The sequence below is a fragment of the Dreissena polymorpha genome, chromosome 10 (genome assembly GCF_020536995.1).
Source record: "Dreissena polymorpha isolate Duluth1 chromosome 10, UMN_Dpol_1.0, whole genome shotgun sequence".
Taxonomy (NCBI): domain Eukaryota; kingdom Metazoa; phylum Mollusca; class Bivalvia; order Myida; family Dreissenidae; genus Dreissena; species Dreissena polymorpha.
Genome location: NC_068364.1, coordinates 63,923,904 through 63,936,672, shown reverse-complemented (window position 1 = coordinate 63,936,672; position 12,769 = coordinate 63,923,904). Strand labels below are relative to the sequence as shown.

At 31.5% G+C, this 12,769-nt stretch overlaps 1 protein-coding gene across 17 annotated transcripts in view; it reads left to right on the top strand.

Moving 5' to 3' along the window:
- The window catches only part of LOC127847810 (heat shock 70 kDa protein 12A-like), a 45,979-nt gene that overhangs the window by 28,076 nt on the left and 5,134 nt on the right, over nucleotides 1-12,769 (top strand). For 15 of the 17 annotated variants that reach the window (XM_052379989.1, XM_052379986.1, XM_052379975.1 and 12 more), the window contains 7 exons: nucleotides 750-891; nucleotides 3,822-3,970; nucleotides 4,629-4,708; nucleotides 11,053-11,191; nucleotides 11,348-11,495; nucleotides 12,494-12,628; nucleotides 12,720-12,769. The exon at nucleotides 12,720-12,769 is cut by the window's right edge and continues 159 nt beyond it. In XM_052379989.1, coding sequence (XP_052235949.1) covers nucleotides 750-891; nucleotides 3,822-3,970; nucleotides 4,629-4,708; nucleotides 11,053-11,191; nucleotides 11,348-11,495; nucleotides 12,494-12,628; nucleotides 12,720-12,769 — 843 coding nt within the window. The remainder of the gene's footprint in view (nucleotides 1-749; nucleotides 892-3,821; nucleotides 3,971-4,628; nucleotides 4,709-11,052; nucleotides 11,192-11,347; nucleotides 11,496-12,493; nucleotides 12,629-12,719) is intronic. The other 2 variants (XM_052379972.1, XM_052379987.1) reach the window with 2 other exon arrangements.

The following is a 12,769-nucleotide window of genomic DNA, read 5'->3' as shown; positions in this document are numbered from 1 at the left end:
ACATTAAAACTTTTGCAGTGTTTTCATATCGATGAGTACTCAACCCCTATCGTAAATGAGCAACGTAAGAATAAGTTCAGAATCAACTCCCCTTGAAGTTGAGAAAAATATGAAATTACGCTTACAAGATGAAGCAGATTTTTTAAAACCTACACAGTTCTGTTCCATTAATGAAAACTGCACACGGATGCCAGTAAAAAAAAAAGGAAACCAATGTAAATAAAATGAACTATGAAATATTTGGGGGTTACAACACAAAATCATAGATAATGGTTATTTGGGGGTTATAACACAACATCATAGATAATGGTTATTTGGGCATTATAGTACACAATCAAAGATAATGGTTATACCAGTATCTTTTTCTATTTTGTTTAGAATAATCGGCCAATATATTAATATTAACAGTAGAACAAAATCGTTCCATGTAACTTCATTGAGTGCCTTTTACACTGAATATCCCGACGCCCTTTGATGCTTTGCATCAATACTTATCTTGTTATCGTTATCAGTTGATGTCAAATAAATGTGAATAATGTAGGTACGTTTTGACGTGTTCGGAATAATTAAGTTAACGTATTTTGCAAATACCATCAAACTAAACAAAACATGTAATACACCATCAAATATGGCTTCTTTGTGAGGTATTTAACGATAGATTTTTGTTTTGTACTATTGTGAGCTTAGTGTAAGTTTCAGCTAGCATAAATTGTATATTTGTTTCTATGTCTGAAATCTTTCTTGCACAGAGAGGTTTTCTACTGACGGCAGCCATTGACTTTGGAACAACCTATTCCGGATGGGCATATTCGTTCGTCCATGAATTCGAGACCGATCCAACGCACGCTAAATGTCCGGTTAGGACAGGAAACAACCTGGTATCGCAAAAAGGTTAGTTATCAGTAAACATACATGTATGTATGTCTTTTTTTTTTCAGCGGGTTCTGTGGTTGGTTGTCTGTAGTGCTGTCTTTTTCAGCGGGTTCTGAAATGTTTACAAAGCCTTGGTAATAAGCTGTTTACAAATCCTTGCATTTATTAGCCTATCTCAGGGGCCGTATTCACCAACCGATTCTTAGACTTAAGAATAAAGAATAGACTTGGAACCAAGAAAAATGTGTTCAGTGTTTGAATATATACAGGCCTCCACTGGTGATTATGTCATTAACAACATGTTCTATATGAAGAATAATATAAATAGAGATGTTTACTGTAGAGTTTGACTCAAAATTAAAGAAATTCTTGAATATTCTTATTTCAAGAATTTTCTTTATTCTTAGACTTAAGTCTAAGAATTATTTGGTGAATACGGGCCATGAACTACTTGCATTAGACAATCCAAGAATCGATAAATTCACGTTACCCGCTGCCATTACGGTACTGAATAGTCTGTCAGACTACAGCGTTTAACGATCTTACAATCAACACAGATTGGATATATTAATGAATTTTATTTAACATCGTTAACAAATAAAATGTAACTAAAAATAATGCACGCTAGATTTCTAACATAAGTATTTATACAACAATATAATGTGACAACATGTAATGTTTAAGGCCGAAATAGCTGGGAGTTTTAAGTACTTCTTTCAGTTATGCCTTTGCTTTAAACACAATTATTTTTTTTGATATGGAATGATTCGACTATAATTTTAAAGGTTATATCAGCATGTAAACTAAAGTATGATTAAGCATTGTGATTTTTTAGCGTAAATAGTTCCGTATATATTTTTTAGCGAAACTTTGACAGATTTATTGCCGAGGTACACAATTTTATTGATAATCAGATATCTGAATTTGTTAAAAATTTCTGTATAAAACTTCTAATCCCGGAGATAATAATGAAGAAAATGTATAAGTTTCAAGACCGAACCAGACTTTTTATTAAATAAAACATATCTTTGTTTGTCTTAACATGGATTATTTCGTGATTAATATTTCTTATTTAAGTCTCATTTTTAAAAGTAATGCAAAAATCTATAGCTGAAATAAAGTTTGTGATTTCAACTAAAAATTTTCTGGAAATATTTACAGGCAAAACTCAGTAACATTTCAGTTAGAGGCAAACATTTTTTTAGTATAAAGTATCTTGTTTAGACTTAAACTTATGTGTAATTATAAATTAAATATCTTTTTATAAAAATCGCTTTCAAGCTAAAATATAAATATCTAACTGGAAATGATGTTTTTGAATTTTGTAATTTTATAGTTTAAATCAAACTGTAAAGCAAAAACACGGTTTTTGTGTTGTTCTAATAATTTACTTTACTGATTTATTGCTTTATTTTATCTTCTTAATAAAATATAAATTTACGATAAATTTTTTCAACATGACACATATGGAGCCTTAAGTAAACTTAAATAGTTCAAATAACATTCCATTCATTACAGAAACATTTTTTTGTATTATTAAATCTTCACTTTAAAGTTTTGATTTAAAATAAACACTTAAAAGTCGAACAAAATAAGTGATGGTTTTCTTCATTTATTATGGATTGTCAATTTAACCCCTTCCCACTTAGAAGCAAAGTGAAAATGGCTATGTGCAAACAGCATAAAACCAGAACAGCCTGCGAGAAACGCACAGTCTGTTCAGGTTTTATGCTGTTTGCTGCTCATCAGTATCTATTGTTTGGAGATGAATCCTCAATTACTTGGATCTAGTAAGCAAGGCCTTCAATTAAATTTAACTTTCTGAGAGACTACAAATGGGTGAGCATACGTATCTAAGGGGTAAAGGGTTAAACAAGATGGCCTTGAAAAAATAACTGCGATCGAGGCGCGGAAGCATTGCCTCAGTGGCAGACGATGTCCCAAGGGTGGATTAAATGTGTTAATTGGTATGTCTGTGACACCACATTCTTCACATGTGTAGATGCCGTTATTAAGATATCAAACCGTGCGTCACCTTCAAATTACATGTGAAATGACAATCAAAGCATAATTTGTGCTGAGTTGTATGACTCTTCAAAAAATGCAGATGAATCTTGTTTCTATAAATCACCAAATAACTGATACAAATATTTATGTAAAATTACGAACTATTATGTGATGATCAAATCGATAAGAGAAACTATTGAAATATTCAAATGTATTAAATTGTAGCGCGTCAATTTCTTTTATTGTTCAGGTACCTGTATAAACACATAGGTGACTGTATCTTTATTCAGTACCTTAATGGCAGCGCATGCGATTATTCAGGGGCGATAATCCGGAAGTTATCGATTACTGGTATTGTCTGTATATTAAGTATAGGGAGTAGTTATTCTTACAGTATTTATTGAGTGTACGCCGCTAGCTATGGTGAATAAAAACGAAAACAAAAATAGGTAGTGCTGTTTCATTTCCAAGTATTTATTAGAAACGGACAGCTTGGTTATTGCATATATAGTCGGTATGGGTTTATATGTTAATAACTTTTAACTGTCTAATATATGCATTCAATAAATTTATTAATGCAAAACGGTACTATGTGAGATATAAACATATATAGTATATCTTTACACAGTTTATAGTTGTTTTGTGACAATAATCAATACACTTACTTAAGAATATATTACGTTACTATGTTGCTGATGTTATCTTAATTCGACCACTTATTCTTTCATGAAACTTGTTACTTAGACAAAGACCAAAAAGAAAATAAATTTACTGGCGCATAGATTACGCTTTGTGTTACGATTATTTAATGTCCATACAATACTTAATTAATAATACCAAACGCAATCTTTCGGCGAGTTTAATACATATTCTAATTAATGCTTATCACAATTAATGGTCTATTTTATTTTATACGCGCATATGTACTTTGGATAAATTAGCACCGACGAGTGTGTTAATCAAACCGGACGGTCAATACATTGACACATTTGGATTTGAAGCCGAGACTCGATATAGCGAACTCAGTGAAACTGGGAACCACAAAAATTGGTACTTCTTTCAAAGATTCAAGATGATCCTCTATAACAAGGTAAATGAAACATCTTATTTTCAGTAAGATTTAGTCGATTTGCAACTATCTTTAATAGTTTACACATGTTTTCTCTGATTGCGTATATGTTTGACTTTGAAATAAAATGGCATTATTCATACAATGTCAATTTGTAAAGTAAGTCCGAATAACAATCGATAAGATTTTGTTGGGCACTCCTAATAAATGTGATGTAAAACAGAGCATTTATGACAACTATTTGTCTATCTTTATGTTTACAACTTAACCCATCAAAGCATCGTTGTTTGGCTTAAGGCGATTAGCAAAGATTACGTAAGCACCCAATTTTGAATGGTGTATGAGTTAATGGTTGTCAATATATTTGAGGCCCCTAAAACGTGCATCATTGAAGTGACATTTCCAATTCTGTTATTGCAAGTGTGTTGCATTTGTTTCGTTTTGTTCATGCTGTTTTTTGTGATTTGTCTCGTGTTTGACGTTTTGGCAATCGGTCACTTGACATAATACATGACATCGCGATAGACTAACGTATATCATCTTATTATGTTTCAAATGATAATTTCAAATTGTTTAACTTTTGATACATCGTTTACAATACAAATCTATAACCATTATAATACTAGAAAGCACTAAGGTCAAACAATTAGTTCTACTATGTTTATGCTTTTGTTTCAAGCCGATACACAAGGACACAATGCTAGAAGACGAGACTGGTAAAAGGCTCCCTGCTTTGAAAGTATTTGCCCTTTCTATCAGGTAAGAACATGCTGTCATATCGAATTGGCATGCGATGCAAAAGCGATTAATTGGTAAGTGGTACAATTCTTTAAGGGTAATGTTTAGAATCATTCGTTCGTTTTGCAATTTAGCCTTGGAAACGTTATTTTAAATCAAGTAGTAAAAACAAGCAAAGTAGTACATAATTATTTATAAAACTTTGAGAACAAGTCATTCCTCTATAGCTCGATGTTTGTTACAATATAGCTTTATATTTCCAATATCTACGGACACTCCAAAAAACTTAAGTCTTAAATCAAGTAACGCCGTATATTGAAGGATATATCACGGCTTCCTTGTTTTGTAACGATTATTTGTTTAATTGAATATGCTAAATGGAAAATATGGAATTACTTATGCTTTCTGTTTCTTAATCAGTATCCTTACCAAAATACACAAAGCGCGTTGAACGTATTGATCGACACAATTGAACGTAGCACAACGAGTAGCTGAGGCTTAAATCTAAGTCTGTGAACTGAACCATGCAACACCAGCGGTAAACGATGTCCTTATTTAATTTACATGTTTCAGGACCGTAAGAATATTAAACTTCGTTCCTAGGTATGATAAAATATAGAGTATATACAATGCAGACATTCTACGAAATATATTAAAGTAATTGACGTTAAGCGTGTTTGTACTGCGAGAAAACGAAACGTATTATCAGATATAAACAACACAATTAAGGTTATCGAAGATACTCTTGAACATCTGATATCGCATTATAGTATATGGAAAACGGATAAAGGATTTGCGTCTTATTCTCTGTAAGCCTATACTATTTGTAAAATGTATGCATTTTACGATGTTGAATGCCGGATATTCTTATATCAAACCTTCCATCCAAAATTCATTACCCGGTCAATTTTGATTCTCATAGTGAATTACTTATGTTAACATAAAAAATCCGTTTTTATTTAAACATTTTCTTTTTCTCAAAAGTATAAACCTTTTAATTATATGATTATATCAGATATTATATAATGTCACGGATGAAAGCATAAAACAATTTTAAAAAGATCATATTAAAACGGATGATTTATAAGTCTATTAATCTGCTAGGATAATAGTGTTGAACATTTACTTAAAATAAGATGCAACGTCAATTCGTGTGAGTAATTGCATACACCGATCGCCAACATATTTTCTTAAAGTAACATTTTTAAGTGCAAAATAGTTTGGTTAAATAAATCAACCAATCAGTAAATGCATGCTTACACCAATGGAGAGAATCGCGTGATCCAAATATACCGACTTCCAAGGAAAATGACCGCCTCGGAAGATACATTTAAAAAAATTGCTTATTATAAGTCGGAAATATAGTGTTGTTGTTTTTAAATTTAAACTTGTTTCTCAGAATAGTTTATTCATTTCCATTGAATACATTGCATAAATAGCGAACATTTCAACAATTTGTTTTGGAATCATTTTCATAAACCAATAATGGAATACTGATGAAATGTTCTATGAAAGTAAATAAAAGTACATACATGTTTTATGCTAAATGCTTGGATTGTTTACGCACTCCGCTTTTAGTCATGTGTTGTCCAATTTAAGTCCTATTGTTCCAAAATAAGGCTCACAATGTGATATTAAAGTTCCAGTAAATATATGTGACGTTTGCATCGATTTTGGGTATTTATCACTTTTATCTTTTCCGAATTTTACGCAAAACATAATTAGGCATTAGAAATCATAGAACTTTTACCAACTTTGGACGCTAACAAGAGTGCTTATTAGAGATTGCAATACATTTATGTTACTTGTTTTACAAATGTTAAAGGGCCTCTCTACTAGGATACCATTATAATTAATATTGAAATAATAGTATAGCTTTTATAATCACTTTTTTCTTTTCCGGACTTTACGGAAAACATATTTAGGTAGGCATTTGAATTTATTAATGATTGTGTCAACTTTGATATTCTTACATAGTTTAGAAATGAGGATCCACTTTACAACGAATGAATAATAATTAAAACACAGCTTGCCATTAGAAAGAAGATAAAAAATATACACCAACTTCGGTCGCAATTAGCAATAATTTTATGCAATTGTCAAAATATATTTGTACATATTTACAAATGGTGGAGGAAAACCATTACAATGGAACAAATAATGTACGGTCGGTTGGAAAAATGATGCTTGTATAACCCCTTTTTATCTTTTCCGGGTGTTCCTCAAGACATTGTTTTGTTTAAAAAAAACAACGGTATTGATCGGTCAATTTTTGCCGCGATTCAAAGCCAGAATCTGATACCGAAAAACAATATTTGTACATCGTTTGAACGTTAGAGGATCCTCTTTACAAAGGTACCATTATAAATAATATCGAATTAATAAAAATGTTTTAATAACCACTTGTACCTTTTCCGGGTTTTCCTTTAGGCATTTTTGTGTGTACAAAACCCTTAAAATAGGCCGACTGAAAGCGAGTTACAGGATGACTCTGACCATGCCATACAAAATTTTCACATTGTTAGAAACTTTGGAGTTGCTTTTTTACAACGGTACAGTTATAATTAATATCGGACGAATAATAAGCATTTATAACCATTTTTACCTTTTCAGAGTTTTCCTTTCGGCATGTCTGTGCGTACAAAAACCCTTAAAATAGACCGAATTTGATCGCGATTTACAGGCTTACTTTGAGCCCTGCCATACAATATTCTTACATTGTTAGAAACTTTAGAGGTGCTTCTTTACAACGATGCCATTATAATTAATATCGGACGAATACTAATGCATTTATAACAGTGTTTACCTTTTCGGGATTTACCTGAAAGATTTCCGGGTTTTTCCGAAAATTTCCGGGTTTTATACATCGCCCAAATGACGTTGTTGAGAAAAACGTTATTTTAAAATGTAAATTAAATTTGGTTCGATAACACATTTTTTAATGCTGCGATTCCAATGGAAACACCGTTCTTACTTCTTTAAATAAGTAATTATAAGACAGCACATGCACACGCAATAGTTTTCAACAGAAAGTTGATTTTATTTATCAACTTTGACAGGGATATCGGCAAAGGCCCTCAATACATTTTGTCTGTTTTGCTAAATGGCGCGGTACACAACTGAGAAGTCTTTAAGCGGAATAAATGTCTTTATCTTAATAATACGTTCAATACACGGTTGATAAATGGAAGGATACATCAAAAGAACGGTGCGTTTGGATTTTACAGCAGTTTTTACGTTTTTGTTTTTTCTTTATTTGTTAAAAAGTTAGCGTAATAACTAACCCAGAAGTGAAATTCTGACATGTAAAGGTCATAACTCTTTGTTTACAAATCCATAGCAGCATCGTAAAACTGGTATTGAATTTCAAACGTAACAAAAATATGTCATGAACAAATCAATGAACCACAATTGACTATGTAAGTATTCAATATAATATATTTCACAAGCACAGCTTTTGTTTGGTATAGTAAATTAAATAATGACAAAAAAATCTTTGTTTTATTGAACAAAACGTTTTTTTTTCAAATTATGTATCCATGGAAACCATATTTATAAAATGGTTATCACATGCCACACATTTAATGTGTGTATGTGTAGACTTAAGTAACAAAATGCAAGTATGGAATAAAATAACATCTATTGCTGCATATTGTTCATTTTCTGTGTTTGTCTTATGTAAATTTGTGGAAGCATATTTGCGGAAAATGAGTCATTTTGCACTAGATATATTGAAAACTAACAATGATAGCAACCTATTTTTTTGCATTTTGTGTCTAAAAGATAGCGGAAATAAAACATGTATTAACCTGAAAATGTGATTTCTGAACCATAATACCCATTTTCGCAGCCACTGCCACATATGTTAATGCATACTGTTCACTTAATGCAAGTTAAATGCCACAGTCTGTTGCCACATATTTTCTCCTTAACGCATCTTAGATATATATTAAATGCGTTTAATCGATATGGAAAGTTTTCTTAGATTTTACGAAAAAATGTATCAACCTGTTTAGGAGCAGGCTAATAAATGATGATCCTTTTCTATGTGCATATAACATTGTTTTTCCTACCTATTTTCACATTTAATATATAATGAACCTTTGAACAGAACTGAGAGCGTCTACGCTGCACGTCATGAAGGTACACATTAAGCAAAATTAACTGTGACGTATAGTTTAAACTCTTTCCAAAACAATCAATTCCTCGAATAACTTGATATTGATCCAGAGTTTGACAGGCAAACCAAAAAGACCAGATAAATTCCGGGCCCGCTGAACGAAGCTTATATTTAAAAAAAAATAACTTGAGAGGAACAAAGCTTACATTGAATTACTTAATTTAAATGAAATAAACTTGCAAGCATATTTTAGTATAGTAATGTACACAGCTCCATGCATTCACGTGAACTTGATAGAAAAACTATTACAATAGAAAACACATAGAAAAGGCAATACGGATTTTGTAGTGCATACCGATATTGTGTAAATCGCTGCGTTTTTTACCAATGTTAAATACTTATTATGTATTAATTAATCACACAACTTTACCTTGTTAGATCACGTTTAAAGCATCTATAACGCTCAAAATCAACGAAACTTTCGTCAAGTATTTCGTAAAATAAAGTTAACACTTAAACACTCAGTATTCCTTATAGCAATAGCCACAATTTCAACGCTAGATCTGGTATAATTACATAGATTTTTGTAGATACAAAATACTCGTTTTTTTTATTCGTGACACAATTAATTCCATGTTAATTTCCCGCGAATATATATATTCATACGACACAATAACACTAAAATGGTACCATGTTAGTGTCCATGTGTCATATGAATAGATATCGTTGCGGGAAATTTAAATGGAATTAAATATGCAAAACAATAATAAAAACGAGCATTTTGTATCTACAGACATCTTTTTAATCAGACCACATCTGGCATTGAAATTTCGGCAATTGCCATAAGGAACATTGAATTTTAATTAGTTAAGTTTATTTTACGAAACATTGTTCGAAATTTTCGTTGATTTTGAGTAGTAATGTTACTTTAACACGAATTGGTATATATTGAGATACTATATTTAACACTATATTTATTTTATGCCAACGCAGACAAGAATCATTGGGCAACTGTTTGTGTTTTTCTATTTCATTAATATACTTAACCACTTGTCTGCAGAAAAAACGTTTTAATTTACGGCGAAAAAGTACATTTAACGCTCAATTGTTCATGGGTTGATATTCCTTGGAAATAACAAGTGCTCTGTCATCGATTCCATTGATAGATTCAGTCATGTATTTCATATACTCGAATGTGAGCAGCATTTACCTTTGAATGAACTATATATTCACCGATAAGACATAATACGATTCCTTTTCGACGCAATTAACAAATGTTCAAAACTACAGAGATTGAAGATTTATTTCCTTCACATAAATCCAATGTAATCAAGCTATACAATGTCTACACCTATCGATCTATTGAAACGATAAATAGTAAATAGTGTATAACACTTCAAATAGAACATGTATGCACACACAAAGGATGTAAAACTATCATGTTATAATAAAACTTACATGTTCTTCATTTGCTTCTAAACATTTCGTGAATTTATATTCATATTAATATCCTGTAGTTTGTGTTGGTTTCTGTTTGGGGATTAATTCGTATACTATATGTGATTAGACATGCCTTTCAGCCGTGTTTACACCCGGTGTTTTGCATTGACCCTTCAAATTCGGTTAAGCAAGCTTTAATAATTTATGTGTTTAAAGTATCTGGCTATTTAATTAAAAACAAATAACACATAATTCATTTAAAAAGGGCACCTTTTGGACCGAAAATAAAAATAAACCACATAATCATAGGACATAATTATTAATTTTGAAAAGTTTTTGTTATAATGTTTATATATACAAATCCTCTAGATTAAATCGATACAGTACACTTCGTTCCAAGCGACCAAGAAAGTAAACATTCTATTTGCATCAAGACATTTCAACTTCAGAATAAGTTTCATTGAATATTGTTGGATGAATATGAATAAAATAAGCATTCCGTTTAATTAAAAGTAGTAATATATAATGATTTAAATTTATCACAAGCGCGTGTATATACATTCTGGAAATTAAAACAACTGTTGATTCGACTAAACGCCAACAAGTATGCTATATATAATGTGAGTCTAAATGTGAATAAATTTCTAATAGCACATTTGTATGTTTAATGTCTAGCTTCTGTAGATGGCTTGTATTATTGCACAACCAACATTTATTGTTTTAGTAACATGTTTTTACACATCTTACAATACATATCGATGATTTTGTGTATACCGATAAAATGAATTTCAAGTACGTTATTCAGATTCATGATGGACTGTCTGCTAGATACATGTCAACAGCGCGTTACTGAACTTGATCCGGATGAAATCCACTGGGTTTTAACAGTACCTGCGATATGGAATGACCAAGCCAAACATTTCATGCGACTTGCTGCTCAAGAGGTATTATTGTCATGAACAAAATAGATTTATCACAAATATCTTGTGTTGCAGTCTATAACACGTATTAACTATTTCAATTGTGTTAAGTGATATGATTCAGGAAATTGCAAAATAAATTTTTACGTATTTGTATATACATTTGGTTGATTCTTTAAGGCGGAAATGTCACCGGAGCAGCTAACTTTAGCATTTGAGCCCGAGGCAGCGTCGATATTTTGCAGACACTTGAAAGTTCAAACACATTCAGATTGCAGTATATCGTCCTTCCAGTCTGGGAAAAAATATTTGGTTCTTGATGTAGGAGGTATATATTGCATAACTAAACGGGACCAAATTATTATTCATGTCTAGGCATTTCATATTTTCCCCATATGTAAAATGATATTTAATCGCATATTTCTTCGGATCGGGGCTCCTTTGACCAGCTGAACCCTAAATGATATTGCTTGACCGGTCTATGTCGAATCTTATATTCGTGTGTTGCTAATGTTTGTTCTTATACGATATTTTTGTTTTGATTTGTGTCTATATGTAACTTTTTGTAACATATCTCAAGAGCCGCGAACAGCTCAGACAATTGGGTGCTGGTATCCAAGAACACAATTAAATTACTTATGAAACTGATTATTATAATTTAGAGCAAAGAATCATGTCAGACAATAACAAAATGTATGCATTAATAAACACGTATCGAAATACATTAAACATGGACTTGTATTTGTACTTTGGGGATATACTAGGTAAAAATACATGAGTAGTCAGTATGCAATTGATAATATACATTGAGTTTTGGAGAAAAAATCTTCAAAGGAAACACGAAAAGCAGTCAATAACAGTAGGTATTCCACCTAATATTATACAAATTTCACCGATTACAAGTTACCTTAACTTTGAAATAACCAATTACGAAATGATTTAGATGTCATATGTTCATCAAACTATTTGTATGGTATAATTTTCACTAAAACAGCAGAGTTATACTGTCATGTCAAAGTAGAAGAACGATATTTGATAAATCTTCAAAATAATCGTGCCAAAAATTCCTTTTAAAACAACAGCTCACCAAATAGTTAAGAACGTATGTGAGTTTTTAAATCCAAGATGTTGGAATCCCTGAAAATAAATAGTGTCTAAGTAATTCTTGTTATTTCACAAACACGTCTCATGGTCTAAAAAAAGTCTTTCTTATAATAAATGTATGTTTAAGTGTTTGAGGGTTTGCCGAGAAAAACCTAAAACCCAAGGTACCAGCATGAGCGCTTAACCTGTTCACCATGATCGTTCCAGTCCTTGTATTTTTAGGTGGTACCATCGATATCACAGTTCATGAAGTATGTTTCGGCGGAGGACTGAAAGAACTTTACAAAGCTACAGGAGGAGCCTGGGGTGGTACCATGGTGGACCAAGCCTTCTTGGATTTTATTGCGGATTTGATAGGTAGAAGTTCTTGTTTTGTGCAGCATGTTGCTATATGTATCTTTTTTATTACCTGAAACATGTGTACTTTTATTTATAATATATTTTCAAGGAAAAGACGTGTTAAACAGTTTTAAAGACACGTACATGGAAGACTATATC